We start from the raw sequence: 22,241 nt of genomic DNA, 5'->3' as shown, positions 1-22,241 counted from the left end.
CATTGCAGCTTCTGAATTCTCACAACGAATGCACTGCACACTTTTAGGATTCTCCCTTGCAGATGTACAACCCCTTTAATGTTCCTAACAAATAAAAACATAAGAATTAGTCAGTATCATAAATAATATTTACATCCAGGTACCTTATAGATGACGTCGTCTCTGAAGTCGTTCTCCTTTTCTGCTTCTTGTCCAGACCCCATGATGAGTTTTCTCATCCACAGCTGTCTCTGCAGACTTCCATCTTCTCCGGTCTTCTGCACCAAATCTCCACCCGATGCCCTTAAAGACAGAAGTGTCATTATAATGCTCCTAAATAAAAATATCTGCAATATACTGTCTCCTCACACTATTCCCCTCCCTCCTCTAACATCCCACCTGTTCACCATACTGTCTCCTCATATATTTACCCCCTCACTCTCTATACTGTCTGTTCACACATACCCCTGACTCCCCATACTGTGTCTGCACACATTCACCCGTTCGCACCCCTTACTGTCTGCACCCATCCCCCATACTGTTTCCTCATACATGCCCTCATACGTACATACTCTTCATTTTGTGTCCTCAAATCTCCCCACACACATTAAATACCATCCCCACTCCAAATCCCCCCCATCCCCCACACACATTAAGTACCCCCCACACATTAACCCCCATCCCCACTCATTAACCCCCCACACATTAACCCCCATCCCCACTCATTAACCCCCCACACATAAACCCCCTTCCCCACTCATTAACCCCCCCCACACACAAACCTCCATCCCCACACATTAACCCCCACACATTAACCCCCATCTCCACTCATTAACCCCATCTCCACTCATTAACCCCCATCTCCACTCATTAACCCCCCACACATTAACCCCCATCTCCACTCATTAAACCCCCCACACTTTAACCCCCATCTCCACTCATTAACCCCCCACTCATTAACACCCATCCCCACATTAAACCCCCCCACTCATTAACACCCATCCCCACATTAAAACCCATCTCCACTCGTTAACACCCCCCCATCTCGCATCTTCGGTGGTTCTTCAGCTCCACAGTGGAGCACACTTACCACCAGCGTTTGCTCTGGGCGCCGGGGAGTGACATCAGCAGCGTGATCACATGACCTGATCACGCTGCTGACGTCGCTCTGACCCGGCGGTCAGAGCTTCAATTGTACTGGCGTCTGTATAGACGCCAAGTACAATTGCTGCCTGGGAGCCGGCGCGGCCTCCTTCACTGCACCGGCTGTCAGCTTGACAGCCGTCACAGAGACCAGCCGACTCTCAGGCCGGGGGGGCGACAGAACGCAGCCGCCTGGGGGAGACACTGCGGACCGCTGCATTAGGCGGCCCGACTGCGCCCCCCTGCTGACTGCGCCCGGGGCAACTGCCCCGGTTGCCCCCCCCTGGATACGCCTCTGCTTGCAGATGATGGGTAGTAACCCTGGTGACTGCCATCATGGCCGGATTCCTTGTCTTTGAAATACATGGACATTCCTGAGGCGTCCACTGGCTTAACATATGGCCATGAGCATCTCACAAAATTAGAATATCATCGAAAAGTCAATTTATTTCAGTTCTTCCATACAAATAGTGAAAGTCATATATTAGTCATTACAAACAGAGTGATCTATTTCACGTGTTTATTTCTGTTAATGTTGATGATTATGGCTTACAGCAAATGAAAACCCAAAAGTCATTATCTCAGTAAATTAGAATACTTTATAACACCAGCTTGAAAAATGATTCTAAAATCCAAAATGTTGGCCTACTGAAATGTATGTTCAGTAAATGCACTCAATACTTGGTCGGGGCTCCTTTTGCATAAATTACTCCATCAATGCGGCGTGGCATGGAGGCGATCAGCCTGTGGCACTGCTGAGGGGTTATGGAAGCCCAGGTTGCTTTGATAGCAGCCTTCAGCTCATCTGCATTGTGGGGTCTGGTGTCTCATCTCCCTCTTGACAATACCCCATAAATTATCTATGGGGTTAAGGTCAGGCGAGTTTGCTGGCCAATCAAGCACAGTGATACTGTTGTTTTTATTTTTGGCAGTGTGGACAGGTGCCAAGTCCTGCTGGAGAATGAAATTTCCATCTCCAAAAAGCTTGTCGGCCGAGGGAAGCAGGAAGTGCCCTAAAATTTGCTGGTAGATGGCTGCGCTGACTTTGCTCTTGATAAAACACAGTGGATCTACACCAGCAGATGACATGGCTCCCCAAACCATCAATGATTGTGGAAACTTCACACTAGACCTCAAGCAGCTTGGATTGTGACCTCTCCACTCTTCCTCCAGACTCTGGCACCTTGATTTCCAAGGTCTAGTGTGAAGTATCCATGATCAATGATGGTTTTGGGAGCCATGTCATCTGTTGGTGTAGGTCAGTGGTCCCCAACCTTTTTTGCACCAGGGACCGGCTTGAACCAAGACCATTCTTCCATTGCCCGGCAGGGCGGGGATGGAGGTGTGACAGGGGCAGGGCTTTGGTCATAAGGGGGCGGGGCTATGTACGCGGTTGTAGTTTAGCAGTGCATACTTATCATTTAATTATAACATTTTTAATGTGACTCAACTCACCATAGGTTTTGAATGAGTGGGAGCACCTGGCTTGTTTCTCTGTTTCAGTGGGAGCACCGGCTACTTCTACTGATGACCGTCACTGCTAATGATGATTGGAACCTACAAGGAAATGGAGCATTGAGCACTTAAGAAAAATTGTACTGGAGTACTGTACATGCTGATTATTTTCTAATCATCAGAAAATGTATGTATGGTCCCCCCGTCCTGTCCAGCTCTGTATGGCTCCCCTGTCCCATCCTGTATACATGGCTCTGCTCCCACTCTTCCATCCTGTATACATGGCTCCCCTGTCCCATCCTGTATACATGGCTCCCCTGTCCCATCCTGTATACATGGCTCCGCTCCCACTCTCCCTCCCTTGTATACATGGCTCCGCTCCCACTCTCCCGGCCTCCCTTGTATATATAGCTCCGCTCCCACTCTCCCTCCCTTGTATATATGGCTCCGCTCCCACTCTCCCTCCCTTGTATACATGGCTCCGCTCCCACTCTCCCGGCCTCCCTTATATATATGGCTCCGCTCCCACTCTCCCTCCCTTGTATATATGGCTCTGCTTCCACTCTCCCGGGCTCCCTTGTATATATGGCTCCGCTCCCAGTCTCCCGGCCTCCCTTGTATATATGGCTCCGCTCCCACTCTCCCACCCTTGTATATATGGCTCCGCTCCCACTCTCCCTCGCTTGTATATATGGCTCTGCTTCCACTCTCCCGGCCTCCCTTGTATATATGGCTCCGCTCCCAGTCTCCCGGCCTCCCTTGTATATGGCTCCGCTCCCACTCTCCCTTGTATGCATGGCTCTGCTCCCACTCTCCCTCCCTTGTATGCATGGCTCCGCTCCCACTCTCCCTCCCTTGTATATATGGCTCCACTCCCACTCTCCCTCCCTTGTATATATGGCTCTGCTTCCACTCTCCCGGCCTCCCTTGTATATATGGCTCTGCTTCCACTCTCCCGGCCTCCCTTGTATATGGCTCCGCTCCCACTCTCCCTCCCTTGTATATATGGCTCCGCTCCCACTTTCCCTCCCTTGTATATATGGCTCTGCTCCCACTCTCCCTCCCTTGTATATATGGCTCCGCTCCCACTCTCCCTCCCTTGTATATATGGCTCCGCTCCCACTCTCCCTCCCTTGTATATATGGCTCCCCCATCCTCCCCTGTTATGAATGAGTCACCGTAGGAGGCAAAAGCAGAAATACAAGCTAAGTCCAGAAAACCAGAGAAGTTGGCAACTATCAGATTGCAGACCCCTGAACCTATCAACACAACTAGCAGTAGCCGTGGGGGGTCCCTACGATGCCCTAGACCCCTTGATCACAGCCGGAGAATTACATAGGCCTAAAGAAAGAAAGGGGAAATCTAAACTGCCCCAGAGCAGACCCCAAAGTAATAGGCAGCCCCCAACATATAATGACGGCGAAGCAAGATGAAAATACTAACACAGACAGAAAGATAGACTGAGCAAAGACGGGGCCCAAAACTACCTAGATAGGAAAGGACAGGAAGGCTGCTGTCTGCAATCTGCCAAAACCCAATCAAAGACATAAGCCAACAAGCTGATATGAAAAAGGCCCTGAAGCAGCTAGGCTTCAAAAACTAAATCAGCACTCAGGTATTTTCAGAAGACAGAGCTAAATGAATTCAGCACACCCCAGCAGGGAATGGCAGAAATCCAGAAAAACAAAGCAAAACAAAGTCAAAGCACCAAAGCAAAAGGCCGAGCAGCAAACTTAGCTTTAGAGGAGCAGGAATTCAGACTGGTCTCCAAGGATCCAACAGAGAAAATCACCCGCAGGGCAGAAGGGCGTCGGCAGCCTTATATCCAGTCAGTAACTCCACTCAGCCAGTCATCATCATCAGCCTCAGGTGTTTGATAATCAGGCTCACTACCTTTCTTTACCAGAAGAGGGAGTTCCTCGGGCCTCAGTAATGAAGGGGAAAATGAACTCACAACACTCCCCCATCATACTTACCCTCACATCGCTGACCTTCCTTCCCGTCGCTGAACTTCCCTCCCTGCATCTCGCGGCGCTTCAGCTCCTGTGCGGAGCGGTCACGTGCTACCGCTCATTAAGGTCCATGAATATGGACGCCACGCCTATGGGAGAGGAGTGGCGTCCATATTCAGGACCTTAAATGAGCGGTACACTTGACCACTCAGCGCTGGATGAAGCCGCCGCGGGATGCAGGGTATCAGCTGCTGCACCGCCGCCGGCTCCCCTTCTGTCTGCGGACCGGCAAGGGCACTGCAACGGCCCGATGCTGGGCCGTGGACCGGTGGTTGGGGACCCCTGGTGTAGGTCCACTGTGTCTGTTCTGTGTTTTATCAAGACCAAAGTCGGCGCAGCCGTCTACCAGGAAATTTTATAGCATTTCATGCTTCCCTCTGCCGTCAAGCTTTTTGGAAACGGAAACTTCATCCTCCAGCAGGACTTGGCACCTGTCCATACTGCCAAAAGTACCAATACTTGATTTACAAACAACAGTATCACTGTGCTTGAGTGGCCAGCAAACTCGCCTGACCTTAACCCCATAGAGAATCTATGGAGTATTGTCAAGAGGAAGATGAGACACCAGACCAAAAAATGCAGATGAGCTGAAGGCTGCCATCAAAGCAACCTGGGCTTCCATAACCCCTCAGCAGTGCCACAGGCTGATTGCCTCCATGCCACACCGCAATGATGAAGTAATTGACGCCAAAGGAGCCCCGACCAAGTAATGAGTGCATTTACTGAACATTACATTTCAGTAGGCCAACATTTTGGATTTTAAAATAATTTTTCAAGCTGGTGTTATAAAGTATTCTAATTTACTGAGATAATGACTTTTGGTTTTCATTGGCTGTAAGCCATAATCATCAACATTAACAGAAATAAACAGGTGAAATAGATCACTCTGTGTGTAATAATGCTATATAATATATGAGTTTCACTTTTTGTATTGAAGAACTGAAATAAATTAACTTTTCGATGACATTCTAATTTTGTTAGATGCACCTGTATAACCTGAATGGGGGATCTGTCCTTTATAAACTCCAGTGTTAAACTATTCAATCCCTTTAACCAAAACCTATATAGCAAATGAAATGTAACAAAACATTTTGTGTTTTTTTTTAAAAAAAATTTTAATGTCTTCGTTCTGATTGATTATTTATCAATGGCATAGTTATTGTTACATTTTTACTATTAACCCATTTTTAGTGCATAAAATGTAAATTTTGGATACTTGTCCACTTATTTTGGATCAAATGTTCCTGCTCATCTCCTTCTCATCCATTTGTACTATAAGCTTACAGTATTCCGGTGATATCTAAACATAGACCTTTATCAATGACGTTAATGAAGATCTTTTTAAATTTCTTATAATGTGACTATAAGCTTTGGAGTAGAACAAAGTCTGTCAGTAAGTTTTTGACACCTATTCTGATAGCAGCATAATGTAGAAACAGACACCCTGATTGCAGTGATGTGTCACTTACTGGCCTGGTTGATGTAGATTTTATAAAATCAGTGTTTTATCAGCAGGAGATTATCACTAGAGGACTATTAAGCCAGCTACAATGTAGTCCTCCATATTCTGAGTGTTCTATATTCCCGCCTCCACCACTGACTGGCAGCTTTCTGCATATCAACACTGTACACAGAAAGCCGCCAATCAGGGGTGTGGGCGGGATTATGAAGAGTTCAGCATTCAGAGCACTGCTAGATCTGCACCAGATAAAACAGGGATTTTATGAAAACGACAGCAAGCAGGCCAGTAAGTGATACATCGCTGGAATCAGAGTCTCTGCCCCTAGATACTGCTGCTCTCAGATGGGGAAGAAAGGAACTGCTGACAGATTCCCTTTGAAGAGGTATTATTTTAATAAGAAGTCATCTATCCACAGAATAAGTGCTAATTTCTAGATCAGAGGGGATCTGAGCTGTGACCTCCCACGATTGCCAGATTGGGGTGCTTTTGTCCCCAGTTTGACTATGGATAGGTGATAACTTCTTATAATCTGAATACACCTTACAAATGTGGGAGGCTGTAGGATTATCTAGGACCATCATCTAATTTAATGGAAGTGACTCCCAGTATTTGGAAGCTTGTATAAGATTATGACAAAAAATGAAGAAACGGATCAACATTTCTTGGGGGGGGAAAAAAGCCAATTTTTTTCCTGACTCATACAACCATTTTAATAAGAATGTAAATGCTACTATTCTCCTGAAACTGGCTTTGTTTTTTTTGTTCCGTTCCTGATTTATGGTCCTCTCTTCCCTATATAGACACTACCGTTCAAAAGTTTAGGGTCACTTCGAAATTTCCTTATTTTTGAAAGAAAAGCACAGATTTTTCCAATGAAGCTAACATTAAATGATTCAGAAATAGACTCTATACATTGTTAATGTGGTAAATGACTATTCTAGCTGCAAACGTCTGGTTTGTAATGCAACATCTTCATAGGTGTATAGAGGCCCATTTCCAACAACCATCACTCCAGTGTTCTTATGGTACTTTGTGTTTGCTAACTGTGTAAGAAGGCTAATGGATGGTTAGAATACCCTTGAAAACCCTTGTACAAGTAAGTTAGCACAGCTGAAAACAGTTTGGCTGATTAGAGAAGCTATAAACCCGAACTTCCTTTGAGCTAGTTGAGAATCTGGAACATTACATTTGTTGGTTCCATTAAACTCTCAAAATGACCAGAAAAAGGAACTTTCTTGTGAAACTCGACAGTCTATTCTTGTTCTTAGAAATGAAGGCTATTCCATGTGAGAAATTGCCAAGAAACTGAAGATTTCCTACAACGGTGTGCACCACTCCCTTCAGAGGAGAGCACAAACAGGCTCTAACCAGAGTAGAAAGAGAAGTGGGAGGCCCCGCTGCACAACTGAGCAGCAAGACAAGTATATTAGTCTCTGTAGTTTGAGAAATTGACGCCTCACATGTCCTCAACTGGCAGCTTCATTAAATAGTACACGCAAAACGCCAGTGTCAATGTCTACAGTGAAGAGGTGACTCCGTGATGCTGTCCTTCAGGGCAGAGTGGCAAAGAAAAAGCCATATCTGAGACTGGCTAATAAAAGGAAAAGATTAATATGGGCAAAAGAACTCAGACATTGGACAGAGGAAGATTGGAAAAAAGTGTTATGGACAGACAAATCCAAGTTTGAGGTGTTTGGATCACACAGAAAAACTTTTGTGAGACGCCGAACAACTGAAAAGATGCTGGAAGAGTGCCTGATGTCATCTGTCAAGCATGGTGGAGGTAATGTGATTGTCTGGGGTTGCTTTGGTGCTGGTAAAGTTGGAGATTTGTACAAGGTAAAAGGGATTTTGAATAAGGAAGGCTATCACTCCATTTTGCAACGCCATGCCATACACTGTGGACAGCTCTTGATTGGAGCCTATTTCATCCTACAACAGGACAATGACCCAAAGCACACCTCCAAATTATGTAAGAACTATATATGGAAGAAGCAGGCAGCTGGTATTCTATCTGTAATGGAATGGCCAGCGCAGTCACCAAATCTCAACCCCATTGAGCTGTTGTGGGAGCAGCTTGACCGTACACAAAAGTGCCCATCAAGCCAAACCAACTTGTGGGAGGGGCTTCTGGAAGCATGGGGTGGAATTTCTCTAGATTACCTCAGCAAATTAACTGCTAGAATGCCAAAGGTCTGCAATGCTGTAATTGCTGCAAAGGGAGCATTCTGTGATGAAAGCAAAGTTTGAAGGAGAAAATTATTTCAAATAAAAATGTTTTTTTCGAACCTTGTCAATGTCTGAACTAGATTTTAAATTCATTTGGCAACTCATTTGATTAATAAAAGTATGAGTTTTCTTGGAAAACACAAAATTGTCTGGGTGACTCCAAACTTTTGAACGGTAGTGTAAATCTAGTCTTGCTAGCCAAGATAGTGACATCCTCAACTTTGCTCTATGAAAATCTTCAAAATGACCAAGCCTCCTTGGCTAACAAGATTTACATAGAAGAGGGGTCCATATCGCAGAGACGAAGAGGCACAGGAACAAAAATAAAACTGCAACACCAAATTCAGGAGAACAGCAGAATTTACACCAAATAACGCAATGACTTATTCCAGGTAAGTGACAGTTCTTTAAAAACTGAAGTCCTCGGCTTCTGTCCTAATCTGTTTACACGTGAATTACATTGCGTTATAGAATACATCTCTTGCGTATAAATATATATTTTGGAGTGACAGGCCGACTTGTCCCCAGATTTTTTTTTTTTATACAATCTGTTAAATGTCACTGACAAGTTCACACATTCATTCCATCTCCACTTCCAGCATTGAGAAAAGATGGACGTCTGATCTTCATGGTGGTTAATTTTAGAGAGTACCACAGCCCATGCCAGGTGGACCACACAATGCCATTGTCATACTGCCCCGTAGAATTGCCATTTTTATAATACAAGCCGTTTAAGTTTGCTGTATGACACCTGTGAGAAAAAAAAACAAGAAAAAGTCGGATTATTGTACAGCAATGTGGTTACCTGCTTTTAACATCTGGAATCAATTCACTTCAGTTTTAGAAATTTTTCAAACAATGTGTCTGGATTTAGGAACTGTCAGCTATTCACTAACTTGCATTCAGTTTTTGCTTTCTGCTCATATTCATGAGCTTCTTAATCTAGAGCGACTCGTCTATAACATTATACATTTATTCACAGTGCCTTGAAAAAGTAAAATGTTTTGCATATGGCCTAAAAAGCTCTACTTTGGTCTCATCTGCCCAGAGCACCTTCTTTCATATTCTAGCTGTGTCCGCTACATGACATGTGGTAGAACATGCAAAACGCTATTTGTGGTGGAAAACTAACATTGCACTTCATTCTGAAAATACCTTCCCCACCGTCAAACATGGTGGTGACAGTATCATGCTGTGGGGATGATTTTCTTCAGCTGGGACAGGGAATCTGGTCAGAGTTGATGAGAAGATGATAGAGCTAAATATAGGGGAAATCCTGGAAGAAGTTACTCTGAGCTAACAAAATAATGTATACAGAATGGTTCTTAGAATAACACAGTAGCCCATGTTTTTTTTCATACAGGTGCAAAGTAAAAAGTTAAAACAAGTGTAGCTTATTAGCAATCTAACTCAAGTCGAGTAAAAAGATTTTTGCTGCCCACCTCAGAAATCAAGACCGATCCTCCATGGCGGCTGGACCAGGGCAGTCTTCACTTTTGAATCCTCAATTAGGTCCCAATAGGCCCTACTATGCCATAATGTTGACATTACTAAATGCTGTAGGCGTCCAGTATACCAGCCACAGAAGATCCTGCCGATGTATACCTCCACTGTGGACCCATTATGTGAATATGATCTTGTCAGCAATGAAACCCGTTGTAATACGAAGCTTCAGTGTTTCCCATTACAATTATTGACAAAGGAATCCATCATACTAATAATTATCTTAGCCTTCTCTATTTGGTAACCACAGGGCTGTTAGCTGTAGACCTCTGTAACGAGGGCCCGGGTGCCAGCTGTGACGAGGGGCTTTAACTCTTCAGCACCCGGGCACCCCGATACTACAACTTTGGAGTGTGTCTTGGTGTTGGTGGAGCATGTGTGCAATTCTTCACCCACCTGCGGGACCGGAGCCTGAACAGGATACAGTGTCCCATGGGGATCCGAGCACAAACAAATGACCGCAGAATCTTTTTCATTAAGGTTTTATTTGAAACAGGTCCTAGCAGCACAGTTACAGTCCTTCCCTTCCAGTAAAATGTAAGCATGACATCTTCTGTACAGTCCCTGGTCTGGCCCTGCCACTTCTTGTCCTGCACGTTCTCTGAGCCCAAGGCCTGCAGAATCCTCCTGTCAGCAGTCACTGGATGCTCCCCATCTACATTGCCCATCTTTGGCAAAAAGAACCAGACTGCCGTTCGCAGCCTCAACTGGACCTTAGGTCCCTGACAGTTCCAGACGGTGTCCCCAGACTCCAACCCGAGATCTTCTTCCTGGCCTCTCGCAGAGAGTGCTCCCCAAAAGCCAAACTTCAAACTTTCTTCAGACCACTGCACCACGTCCTGCCTGTTCTCGCACTCCACTGCGACTAACTCCAGCCTGCTCTGCTGTTCGCTGCTCACACACACTCTGACTAACTTTTATAGAACAATGCTGTCTCCTCTGGGTAACTCCTCCCACCAATAATCCCATTGGTACAGCTACTTAACTGTTTCCATTCTGGCTAAACCCAGCTATCTATTGCTATCCTATCTATCATCCAATCTCCCTAACTCTACAGTACCCCCTAGTGTCCTAGCTACATATCTATACTGTCCGCACCTTACTTTCGCATTACAATAACACATACTATATATATATATATACAGCAATTAAAGGGGAAGGCACAAAGCACATACAGCACCCCTTTACACCTCCACGCTCCTCAAGCAAGACCAGAGGTGGAATTTGCAGCTGGATTTTATTGCCGCCTTTCTGAACCCAAAGACATATGAGGAATACGATCTCTCTTCCCTATGCTAAGATCAGTCTATTTAGGGGTTTTCATGCATATCTTTGTATGAACACCTTACAGTGTATTTAAGTATTAAACTTAGACAAAAATTTTATGAAAGGGAGAGTTCACTGTCGGCTTTTCCTTTTTATTAAGGTTACGTTCACACCTTCAGTATTTAGTCAGTATTTCACATCAGTATTTGAGAGCCCAAATTGGGAGTGGGTGAGAAATGCTGAAGTGGTGACACGTTTCTATTCTACTTTTCCTCAGATTGCTCCTCTCCTGGTTTTGGCTTACAAATACTGCGGTAAAATACTGTTTAAATCCTGAACGTGTGAACAAGGCCTTAAGGGGTTTCCTGATAATATGCTGCTGAATTACAAATCATTCTGCTGCTGTGGCTTCCACGGGTTATACAGGATATGGTAATCTGAAGACAAAGTTTTAAATCTTCAGCAGTAGACATAGGGGACATGTAGAATTAGACTATGTTCACATGCAACGTTTGTTTTGCTGCTTTTTAATGCAAATTAAAAGCTACTTTTTACAGTACCAGCAAAAGCTATGAGACTGAAAAAATTTCATGAACATGCATGTTTTTTTTCATCTGAGATTTTTTTTTTAATCTACAACATGTCTGTTCTTTCAGTGGTGTGGAAGCAGCTTTTCACTCATAGAAAGCAATGAAAAAGTGAAAAAATGCTGCAAAAAAATGCAACAAATGTCTTTGCAGCATTTTCCACTGTGTTTTTGAACCGTTTTTGGTGAATAAAATTAGGTCTGTTAAACATTGTACTGTGCACAAAGCACACATGTAATCCGCACTCAAAAAATGCCAAGAGACCAGGTTTTGGCTTCAGAAAAAAACTCCACAAGGGTGCTGTGTGTGAACATAGCCTTACACAAACACAGTTTACCATTAAAATCCTAGACCTATTAGTGCTGAAATCTTCAATATGATCTTTATAAACTGAATTTTGAAACCAGACAAAACCCATAACTTGTGTAATGATATTACATAGATACAGAGCCACATCAGGAGGCAATGAGAGCACACTCCTTCCAGGCCCTATGGCACTGTCCATCTCCGGCAGCATGAATGCTTGATTTACCCCTGTGAATCATTTCCTTTATGTTTTGTATACTGTTTTTACGTAACATCCCTAAAATTATATTTACCTGTTAAACCACCAGCCACATTTATTTTCTTTTGCACAGTTGCCCTTGGTATATCTGTCATTATCATTATCCGCGGTGCTGAAGGGCATGCCTTTGAGCGAAGCGGACCACTGTTCTGCAAAGTTACTTCCTCCATCCATGGCATCTCCAGCATTGCCAGAGTAGTACCCCAACCACAGCTTGTACTTGTCCTGTAATAATAGTGTGGAGCATGTATTTAGTATGGTGTTATATACTAATCATGGTTAATTCAAAGGGGTTCTATGATACTTATCGCCTATCCTAGAATGTCATCAATGTCAGCTCATAAGAATCTGAAACCCACACACACTGGAAGCACAGGATATACAATTGTGCTCAAAAGTTTACATACCCCGGCAGAATTTTTGCTTTCTTGGCCTTTTTTCAAAGAATATTAAAACTTTTTCTCCACTCATGGTTAGTGGTTGAGTGAAGCCATTTATTGTCAAACTACTATGTTGTCTATTTTTAAATCATAATGACAACACAAAACATCCAAATGACCCTGATCATAAGTTCACATACCCTGGTGATTTTGGCCTGATAACATGCACAGAAGTTGACACAAATGGGTATGAATGGATACTGAAGGTAACATCCTCTCCTGTGACCTGTTTGCTTGTAATCAGTGTGTGTGCATAAAACCTGAGAGAGTTTCTGGGACCCAGACAGACTCTTGCATCTTTCATCCAGCCACTGACTTTTCTGGATTCTGAGTCATGGGGAAAGCAAAAGAATTGTCAACGGATCTACGGGAAAAGGTAGCTGAACTGTATAAAACAGGAAAAGGATACAAAAAATATATCCAAGGAATTGATAATGCCAGTCATCAGCATTCAAACTGATCAACAAATGGAAAATCTGGGGCTCTGTAAAAGCAAAACCATGATCAGGTAGACCAACAAAAATGTCATCCACAACTGCCAGGAAAATTGTTCAGGATGCAAGAAAGACCCACAAATAACATCAGCTGAAATACTGGACTCTCTGAAAACTAGCGGTGTGGCTGTTTCAAGATGCACAGTAAGGAGGCACTTAAAGAAAAATAGGCTGCATGGCCGAGTCACCAGAAGAAAGCCATTACTGTGTAAATGCCCCAAATGATCTACAATACGCAAAACAGCACAGAGACAAGCCTCAAAACTTCTGAAAAAAGGTAATTTGGAGTGATGAGACCAAAATTGAACTTTTTGGCCACAACCATAAACGTTACATTTGAAGAGAGGTCAGCAAAGCCTATGATGAAAGGAACACCATTCCTACTGTAAAGCATGGAGGTGGATCACTGATGTTTTGGGGATGTGTGAGCTACAAAGGCACAGGAAACTTGGTCAAAGTTGAAGGAAAGATAAATGCAGCATGTTATCAGCAAATACTGGAGGCAAATTTGCAATTATCAGCCCAGAAGATGTACATGAGACGTACTTGGATGTTCCAGCATGACTACAATCCAAAACATAAGGCCAAGTCATCCTGTCATTGGCTATAGCAGAACAAAGTGAAGGTTCTGGAGTGGCCATCTCAGTCTCCTGACCTCAGAATCATTGAGCCCCTTTGGTGAGATCTCAAGCGTGCAGTTCATGCTAGACAGCCCAGGAATTTACAGGAACTGGAGGCTTTTTTCCAAGAAGAGTGGGCAGCTTTACCATTGGGGAAAATAAAGAATCTCATCCACAACTACCACAAAAGACTTCAAGCTGTCATTGATGTTAGAGGGGGCAATACACGGTATTAAGAAATGGGGTATGTGAACTTTTGATCAGAGTCATTTGGATGTTTTGGATTATTGATTTAAAATAAGAAAACACAGTAGTTTGACAATAAATGGCTTCACCCAAGCACTAACCATGAGTGGAGAAAAAGTTTTGGTGTTATCATTCATATTCTCTGAAAAAAAAAAGCAAAGAAAGCAAAAATTCTGCCGAGGTATGTAAACTTTTGAGCACAACTGTATGTACAGTAGCTGAAATACCACAGCGCCGGGCACAATGTAGTGGCCATTTTTCGTTACTACAGCTCAGCTCCTATTCAATAGTAGCTACAATTTTTTTCATAGATCAACAAGTGAAGAAACTTTGTATTATTTTTCACTTGAGAAATATATTTCTTTCTCCCATATATGCATCCCTTTTTTGTGTCATGCACTGATCATTCACTGTCAAAAGTTTTTTGTTAGGCTCCGTTCACACATTTGTGTTTAAACACGTTGTGAGGTAGCGCTGTCATTTAAGTAGGGGATCACTCGCTTGGCAGCCACAAAATCAGAACTGGCACAGGTTTTCCATAAACCAGTGTAGTCCATGCGGTTTATTAAACATCATAAACCTTGACCAGCAATATATAAACGGCATAGCGTCCATGACAGAGCTTCACTCTGTTAGCAATGTCCAATACGCAGGCTTTTCAGCCTCACAGTTATATCTCACCCCGTCAGGGTTCTCTCATGGCTGCTTCTCCATACTGCAGACATTCATTCCCTCCAGGGAACTCTCAGGCACTTGCAGCCATTACTCACAGTGTCCACACGTGTGTATCAGGCAGGAAGCCCCATCTCAGTGGGACCTTCCACACTGGACCAACAGGGTCCAAGCATTCACCACCTGTGACCTACCCTGGCCACATTATATGGTTCATAGCCACGCCCACCGGGTCACATGACTCTGACCTCATCACAGGTCCTTCAAGCACTTACACACTCTTTCCAACAGTGCTTTAAACACACCCCCTGGGTGGGTTTGTAGGTAACCAGGTCCGCCCATCTCTCTAGTTATCTGGAGACTTCTCCCTTACACATTGAAACAACACCTCAGCAATATCATTGCTGAACAACACATAAGTCTCCGTCCCAAAGCCACCCACTTTGGGATACATAATGGCCATTCCGTATTCTGCCATTCATCCTTTCTCTTGGGACATCCACACAGCGCCCCCTAGCGGACACAGTGGTTACTACACCACATACCCCCCCCTCTGTTCAAACTTGTGGGGTTGAACACACAACCTTACATCATCAGGCTCTCGAGACCGGGCACTCATTACACCTTGCCCCACAGGTCGAGAGAACCGTCTCCATCTATCATATGGCCTCATCTCTATGTTAGGCCTCCCCTGCCCCCAGCGGTCAGAATACCAGCCCTGATCTTTGGCCCTCCAGTTACAGTCTGTCTGCATCATCAGACACTGTCTAGTCACCACATTCCTCTCTCTGTTTGTTCCGTTCCCCGACCAGCTCCCCCGGTTGGTACGGTCATCAGTCTTAATCAGGCCTACTGTCTGGCCTGAGTCTGACTCATTCAGGGTCTCATAGGAACTACGGTCTCTCAACGTCGTCCTGCCAGTCGAACTACCACTTGCTGACATTTTTCGGCCATCTGCCATGTCACTTCTTGGAGGAACCCTTCGGGTCCTTATATCTTGGGTTGAAGGTGGCCGCCACCTGGTATTCCGTACATTTTTATTGATTCGCCGACGGTCCAGCCTCAACTGCTCAATCTCTTGCAGGTACCCCACTCGATACTCCAAGAGCATCCGAAAGTTTCTCAGGCTTTCCACAGAGCCAATCTCCAGGACGGGAATCCTACCCTCTTCACTGGATACCTGGTCTTCATCATCCGGAGGGATCCTCACCCTCATCACACCAGAGCTATTTACAAGGTCTTGCATTACCTTCCCGAATCTTCCAATGATTCTCCCAATCAGACCTTTGGGAACTGGAACTACCTCTTTCCGCAAACCCAACCGATCCATAGCCTCGCTTGTTAAGTCTAGACGGCAAGCAGCTTTCATATTACTCCTCCTAACCAACTTTGACATGGAGACACTGCAGATGCATGTTTTTCAGGACAGCCACCCGCTTTGCTGTGTCTTCCCTGGTTGACATTATCACCAACTGCCGAGTCTCAGGTGCCCAGTGCACCTTACACGCTTTGACTGCCTCTTTGAAAGCCTCATGCACACCTTCCTCAGCACAGGCCTCTTGCATGTCTTTTGGTACATCAATCACAAACTTGAAGGTCATGGCCTTGCTCTCTTCCTGGGCAGGAGGCTCTGGCTTTACCACGGACACTTCCCTCACTACAGTTGACCCGACCAGGTGACTGTCTTCTTCAGTTCTTAGCTCCCCAACTTCACGAGATCTCATCTCTTCATGACCGTCTGCCAAGACGGGCACCAGCAGCTCCGTTCCACCACCAGTCGGACCCGGCCGCTGTTCATCACTGTCAAAGTTCTTCTCCCGCAGAAGACCACTTACAGTTTCTTTGAGCTCCAAGACTTCTTTCTCGAGCTCCTCAACCCTGTGCTAGGCCATCTGTCTCAGGACTCTTTCTTGTTTGAGATGTTCTTCCATCTCTTCCCTAAGCGTCTTGTTCACGTTTTGCCACGTTGACAGGTGACCTCTGAGCTCAGAGACTTCCTTCTCTAGCCCTTCTATTCTGTGCTCTCTTTCTCTCTCAGAGCCACAGTCACCCCCAGAGTCTGAGTCACCCTGGCCTGTCGAGTAATTCTTCCAGTTACCCACTAACCGTGTTTTCCCCCCAATCGTCTCATCTCCCAGCCCACCATCAATCATATCATGAGACGTCAGGTCCGTAAGTTGGGCAGATGTACTTCTTCTTCCGGTCAATTCTACCTCTGACCTGTCCACGTCAGGAGCAGTCACAGTCTCAACATCTGTTAGCCCAACAGTAGAAACGCTCCAACCTCCTGCCATATGTCATCAAATACGACAAAGTCCCGGCCCCTCTCCATGGCATAGACTAAGTCCCGTGGTATCCCGCCCCCTTGGCACTCACCACCTATGGGCCCCTCAAACATCACTCTGTCTACCGTATAGTTCACCGTGTCCCCATGTTTACAGCGAACCTGGACCATTCTCTCGGTCAGACAGAAAGTGAAAGGAGATCCTGTCAGAGTCACCTGACACTTTGAGTCCAGCCGACCCGAGACTCCTTCTCGGTGCAGCATTACAGTACACACCTGTGGCCTGTCATTATCCGGAAAGAATATTCCACATTCAGAAAACAACATACACGAACATTGCCGTTCCTCTTTTGACACACCGGCCCCTTTCTGGACCACCCCAATTTGGGTCACCGCCCCCTCCCGGGACTCCACCCCTTTTTGGGTTAGCACCCCAATTTGGGTCACCGCCCCCTTCTGGGACTCCACCCCTTTTGGGCTACCACCCTGATTTGGGCCACCGCCCCCTTTCGGGATTTCCACATGTTCGTTATACCGGTCTCCTTAGACCACAGTTCACACAACACAGTTTGTCTCTTTTATGATACCACACAAGTCCTTGTTGGCACCACCACAGCTCCTGCTGTCATCGATCACTGATACCACTGGCTGCTGTTCACACACAGCGGCTGGTGTCCTCTTCGTAACCCCGCCGAGTTACCGGAAGCCGCTTGTCCCCTTCGTAACCCCGCCGAGTTACAGGAAGCCGCTTGTCACCTTCTTGACTTCCACTGAGCCACTGCAGGCTGAGTTGAGAAAAGAAAAAAAAAACACCACACAAAAAACTCATGTGTCCTTTCTGTGTGCTATTCAAGACGTTCCATCTCCTCTCCTGAGACCGTCCAACACACAGGGCGCACTGGGTGCTATTCAGGGAGTGACCCTCCTCCCAGGATTTCTCAACACACCGGCCACACCAACACACCACACAAAACTCAAGTGTCCTGTCTTTGTGCTATTCAGGACGTTCCGTCTCCGCCTGAGACCGTCCAACACACAGGGCGCACCGGGTGCTATTCAGGGAGCGGCCCTTCTCCCAGGGTTTCCCACCTCACCGGCCTTACCTGGTCCAGGGGCTTAGTGGGTGCTCTTCAGGACATCCATCTCCTCCTGAGACTGCCCAACACTCACGCCTCACAAGGTCCAAGGTCATACCACGTGCTCCAGGGATCCGATTCTTCTCCTAGAATCTCCCAACACTGACCCTCCAGGACCTTGCTCACTGAACCCTCCAGGTACACAGTCTCTCTCACTGACCCAGGTCAGTACAACACGAACACCTGTCTGTTACCTGTGTTGGCCCCACAGGTCCTCGGATACCTCTTCTCCACAGAGGCACCCTATCAATCACCAGTCTCTTTCTCACTGACCCTGGTCAGTACAACACGGTTTTCACGACCGTCACCTGCTGGACGCACAGGTTCTCGGACCCCTCTACCGCAGAGGTATCCTATAAGTCTCTTTCTTCTGGGGAAATGGCCGCACTGGGCTCACCGATCCGGACAGTGCCTTACTCACTAGGCCGCCCCATGGTTCCAGAACCACAGCCGGGCAGTGGCTTCCCCAACCGTCAGCCTTTCTGGCTCAGCGTTGCCCTTAGCAACCAACTTTGCAGTCCTCTTCCGTTGCTCCCAGCAACAAGGCTACAATAATGCCCATAGCTTTCTCCACCAATTGTGAGGTAGCGCTGTCATTTAAGTAGGGGATCACTCACTTGGCAGCCAGAAAATCAGATCTGCACAGGTTTTCCATAAACTAGTATAGTCCATGCGGTTTATTAAACATCATAAACCATGACCAGCAATATATAAACGGCATAGCGTCCATGACAGAGCTTCACTCTGTTAGCAATGTCCAATACTCAGGCTTTTCAGCCTCACAGTTATATCTCACCCCGACAGGGTTCTCTCATGGCTGCTTCTCCATACTGCAGACATTCATTCCCTCCAGGGAACTCTCAGGCACTTGCAGCCATTACTCACAGCGTCCACACGTGCTGTCAGGTAGGAAGCCCCATCTCTGCGGGACGTTCCACACTGGACTAACCGGGTCCAAGCATTCAGCACCTGTGACCTACCCTGGCCACATTATATGGTTCATAGCCACGCCCACCGGGTCACATGACTCTGACCTCATCACAGGTCCTTCAAGCATTTACACACTCTTTCCAACAGTGCTTTAAACACACCCCCTGGGTGGGTTTGTAGGTAACCAGGTCCGCCCATCTCTCTAGTTACCTGTAGACTTCTCCCTTACACATTGAAACAACACCTCAGCAATATCATTGTTGAACAACACATAAGTCTCCATCCCATAGCCACCCACTTTGGGATACGTAACGGCCATTCCGTATTCTGCCATTCATCCTTTCTCTTGCGACATCCACACAGCGCCCCCTAGCGGACACAGTGGTTACTACACCACAACATGCACGAAAACATGGTACTGGTGGCATAAATGTTTTGGATCAGTGTGTCATCAGTTTATGGTCTGTGTGTCCGTTTTTACCATCAGGGGGTCATCAAGGTTTTTCATGGATGGATAAATGACTAAATTACAAAGCTTTGCCTATACATTTTTATGTGAAATACAGACAGCACACGGATGGTACATGGCTGTGCTGTACATATTTTTCACTTGTATTGGCCCTTTTCATCTGTGATACCTGAGAAAAACGGACATGTCTCCGTGAGTTTTGCATCTGTGAAAAAACACGGATATGTAAACAAAACCATAAACAGAACACGGATGTCTGAATCAGGCTCTGATCTAGCTACATATCTATGGTCACGGAGGGATCAATTTTCATCTGCGGTCTAAAAGTCAATGGAAAAAGGAGGAGGAGAAGCTGGAGGGAAACAAACAGATTGGTATAAGGAGAAAATGTTGAGGCTTCTAGTGAAGGGGAAAAAACTGGTGAAAAATACAGGATACAACTAATAAAATGCCAAAAATAGTTATTGCTCGTGAACACACACATATAGGACAGCTTTTTTATTTCTGGCCTAAATGTGCACTTACCCTTTCACTACACTTCACTTCTGGCTAAATGAAGTGAATGAATAAACTACAATGAATTGTAGAATAATACAAGCAGTTTTAGGGCTCATTCAGATGTTGGTGATTTTTCTCATACTCCAAAAAAAAGCTTCATCGGTGTATGTGATCAGAGTCATCAGAGTTTGGTCAATGTCAGCTTTTACCATCCGAGTTTGGTCCGCCTTTCATGAAAAAAACAACTGATGGACGTTTCTCAACCTTCTATCAGTCTATGAAAAATACATGGCATACAATTGCTGTCCAATTTTTTTCATAGATCCACAGACTTGCATGCTTGAGTTTGGGCTGAAACTTGGATTAGTATTGAACAAATCTCCGTGCTTTTTTGCGGACCACTCAGTCAGAGGAAAATAATAGGACTAGTGAAATAACCCATAGACTATCATAGGTATGAGAAAAACATGGTTGTAAGTAGCTATAATTTATATATCTAGCATATGTGTGTTTGTAGTATGCAGTGACCATGTGCATGTAGATTGTATGTAATGAGGGCACGCATTTGGGCCCCCGCAACCTCCCATGGAGCCCACTCAATCACATCTTACCTCCTCATTGGTAATTCTGAAGCTGTCGTAGATTGCATATCTTGTATTCCCGTGCCAATCCATGAGATCTATCTTCAGAGACATTTCTCCTGTTCGGTAATAGAGAGGAATAATCTGTTATTAGCTTTGGTAGTGGCTCCGAATAATCTGTACAGTTCTACTAAGACTAATATAAAGTGATATCTTATATAACAGTATATTGTACTTGTAATAATGGATGGCAGAGATGGTTCCTCCAGTTTAAGGGACACGTCCGTTTTCAGGTTGGAACTCTTTTTCCACTGTGGAATTTTACATTTTTGAAAAGCTCCAAAATAATAATTGTAGCAAATGTGCAATGAAACTGGACACTTACGGCCGTTCAGCAGGTGAAAAATGTGATCGTTCCCCAGCCAGTGTTCATCATTTCTGTTCCTAAAGAGGCCAAATCCTTTTTTATACTCCTGCCAATTCCTAGGTGGCAACGGGAGGCAGAGAAAGTCTAAGCAATGGCTGCAAGCATTTTACAGATAACAGCTATTATAAAGTACAAGTAGAATGGGCGGCCATCGCACTGGTGCAATCTGTACACAGGGGCCCAAGAGGTAAGGGGGCCACTACCACATCCAAAACGGCAAGCAGTTTCTATCACAGACACATTATAGAGCTATGGGACAGCAAAGGGCCCATTCATTGTTCTTGCACAGGGTCCCTCTTCTCTCTTTTCCACCCCTGACCAGTAGAGTAGTCTCATACATGTAAGTCTCTGCAGTTACGTATCGTTATGAATGTTCCTATTCACTTACTATTTTTATAGCTCATTCGTTAGTTTTGCAAGGTTCAATTATTCCATGATTACGATCGTACTCTACATTATCTGGGGTTCTCAGGGTAAAGCAAGTTGTCAGTTATCCTCAGAATAGGTGATAACTTGCTGATTGGTGGGGGTCTGATTGCTGTGAAGCACACCTATCAGCAAATCGGGGAACTTTTATCCCAGATGGAGATGTTTAATCCTTGCTACAAGATGACATGGCGGGTAGTACGCCCAACCACTACTTCATTCATTCCCTATGGGGCTGCCGGAAGAAGCCACGCACAACATTCCTCAGCCCAATTCCTACATGGATAAATGTTCCCCATCATGCTGATTGATTCGGGTCCCAGAAGTCTGATCTCCATCAATCAACAAGTGATCACTTATCTTGCAGATATGCGATAACTTGTCTTAACCGGACAACCCCTCTAAGAATACTAGGTACATTTGACCAATGACATTTCATTATTATGAGCATTACTAAGCTGCTCTACAGAATTATTCTCAATATGTCTGTCCAGGAGCGCTCCTGAAGATTGACAGATTGGACCATGGTCTCTAAATGTTCAAAGACGTCAGCTTTGCCTTAGTAGCTTCTGGGGAGCTCAGGAGCACAGAATCTGGAGCCAGTGATCATGTTATAATATTGAGAAAACCCCTTTAATGTTTCATTATTAGTGGCCTTAAAAGTTCCCCTGCAAATCTGTGTAAAGAGTAAGAGTCTGGTACAAGTTCCCTGTGGTTGTGGATGTAGGTAACCAGAATTATATCATTTATGTCTGAATGGATGAAGGATGGGAAGCGAGAGTTCTGGATCTCTGTGATTGTGCTCTAGATATATGGA

At 45.2% G+C, this 22,241-nt stretch overlaps 1 protein-coding gene across 1 annotated transcript in view; it reads right to left on the bottom strand.

Annotated features, from left to right (window-relative positions):
- Window positions 1-8,789: 8,789 nt before the first annotated feature.
- Window positions 8,790-22,241, bottom strand: part of LOC141096566 (fibrinogen-like protein 1) — a 29,135-nt gene continuing 15,683 nt past the window's right edge. The window contains exons 5-8 of the mRNA XM_073583287.1: window positions 20,957-21,054; window positions 20,602-20,690; window positions 12,236-12,426; window positions 8,790-9,031 (exon numbers count right to left, since the gene is read on the bottom strand). Of these exons, the coding sequence (XP_073439388.1) occupies window positions 8,851-9,031; window positions 12,236-12,426; window positions 20,602-20,690; window positions 20,957-21,054 (559 nt within the window). The 3' untranslated portion in view covers window positions 8,790-8,850. The remainder of the gene's footprint in view (window positions 9,032-12,235; window positions 12,427-20,601; window positions 20,691-20,956; window positions 21,055-22,241) is intronic.

This window comes from Dendrobates tinctorius, unplaced genomic scaffold, assembly GCF_039654945.1.
Source record: "Dendrobates tinctorius isolate UK_male_01 unplaced genomic scaffold, ASM3965494v1 ptg000075l, whole genome shotgun sequence".
In the NCBI taxonomy this organism is placed as follows: Eukaryota; Metazoa; Chordata; class Amphibia; order Anura; family Dendrobatidae; genus Dendrobates; species Dendrobates tinctorius.
This window is presented reverse-complemented; position numbering and strand designations above follow the sequence as displayed.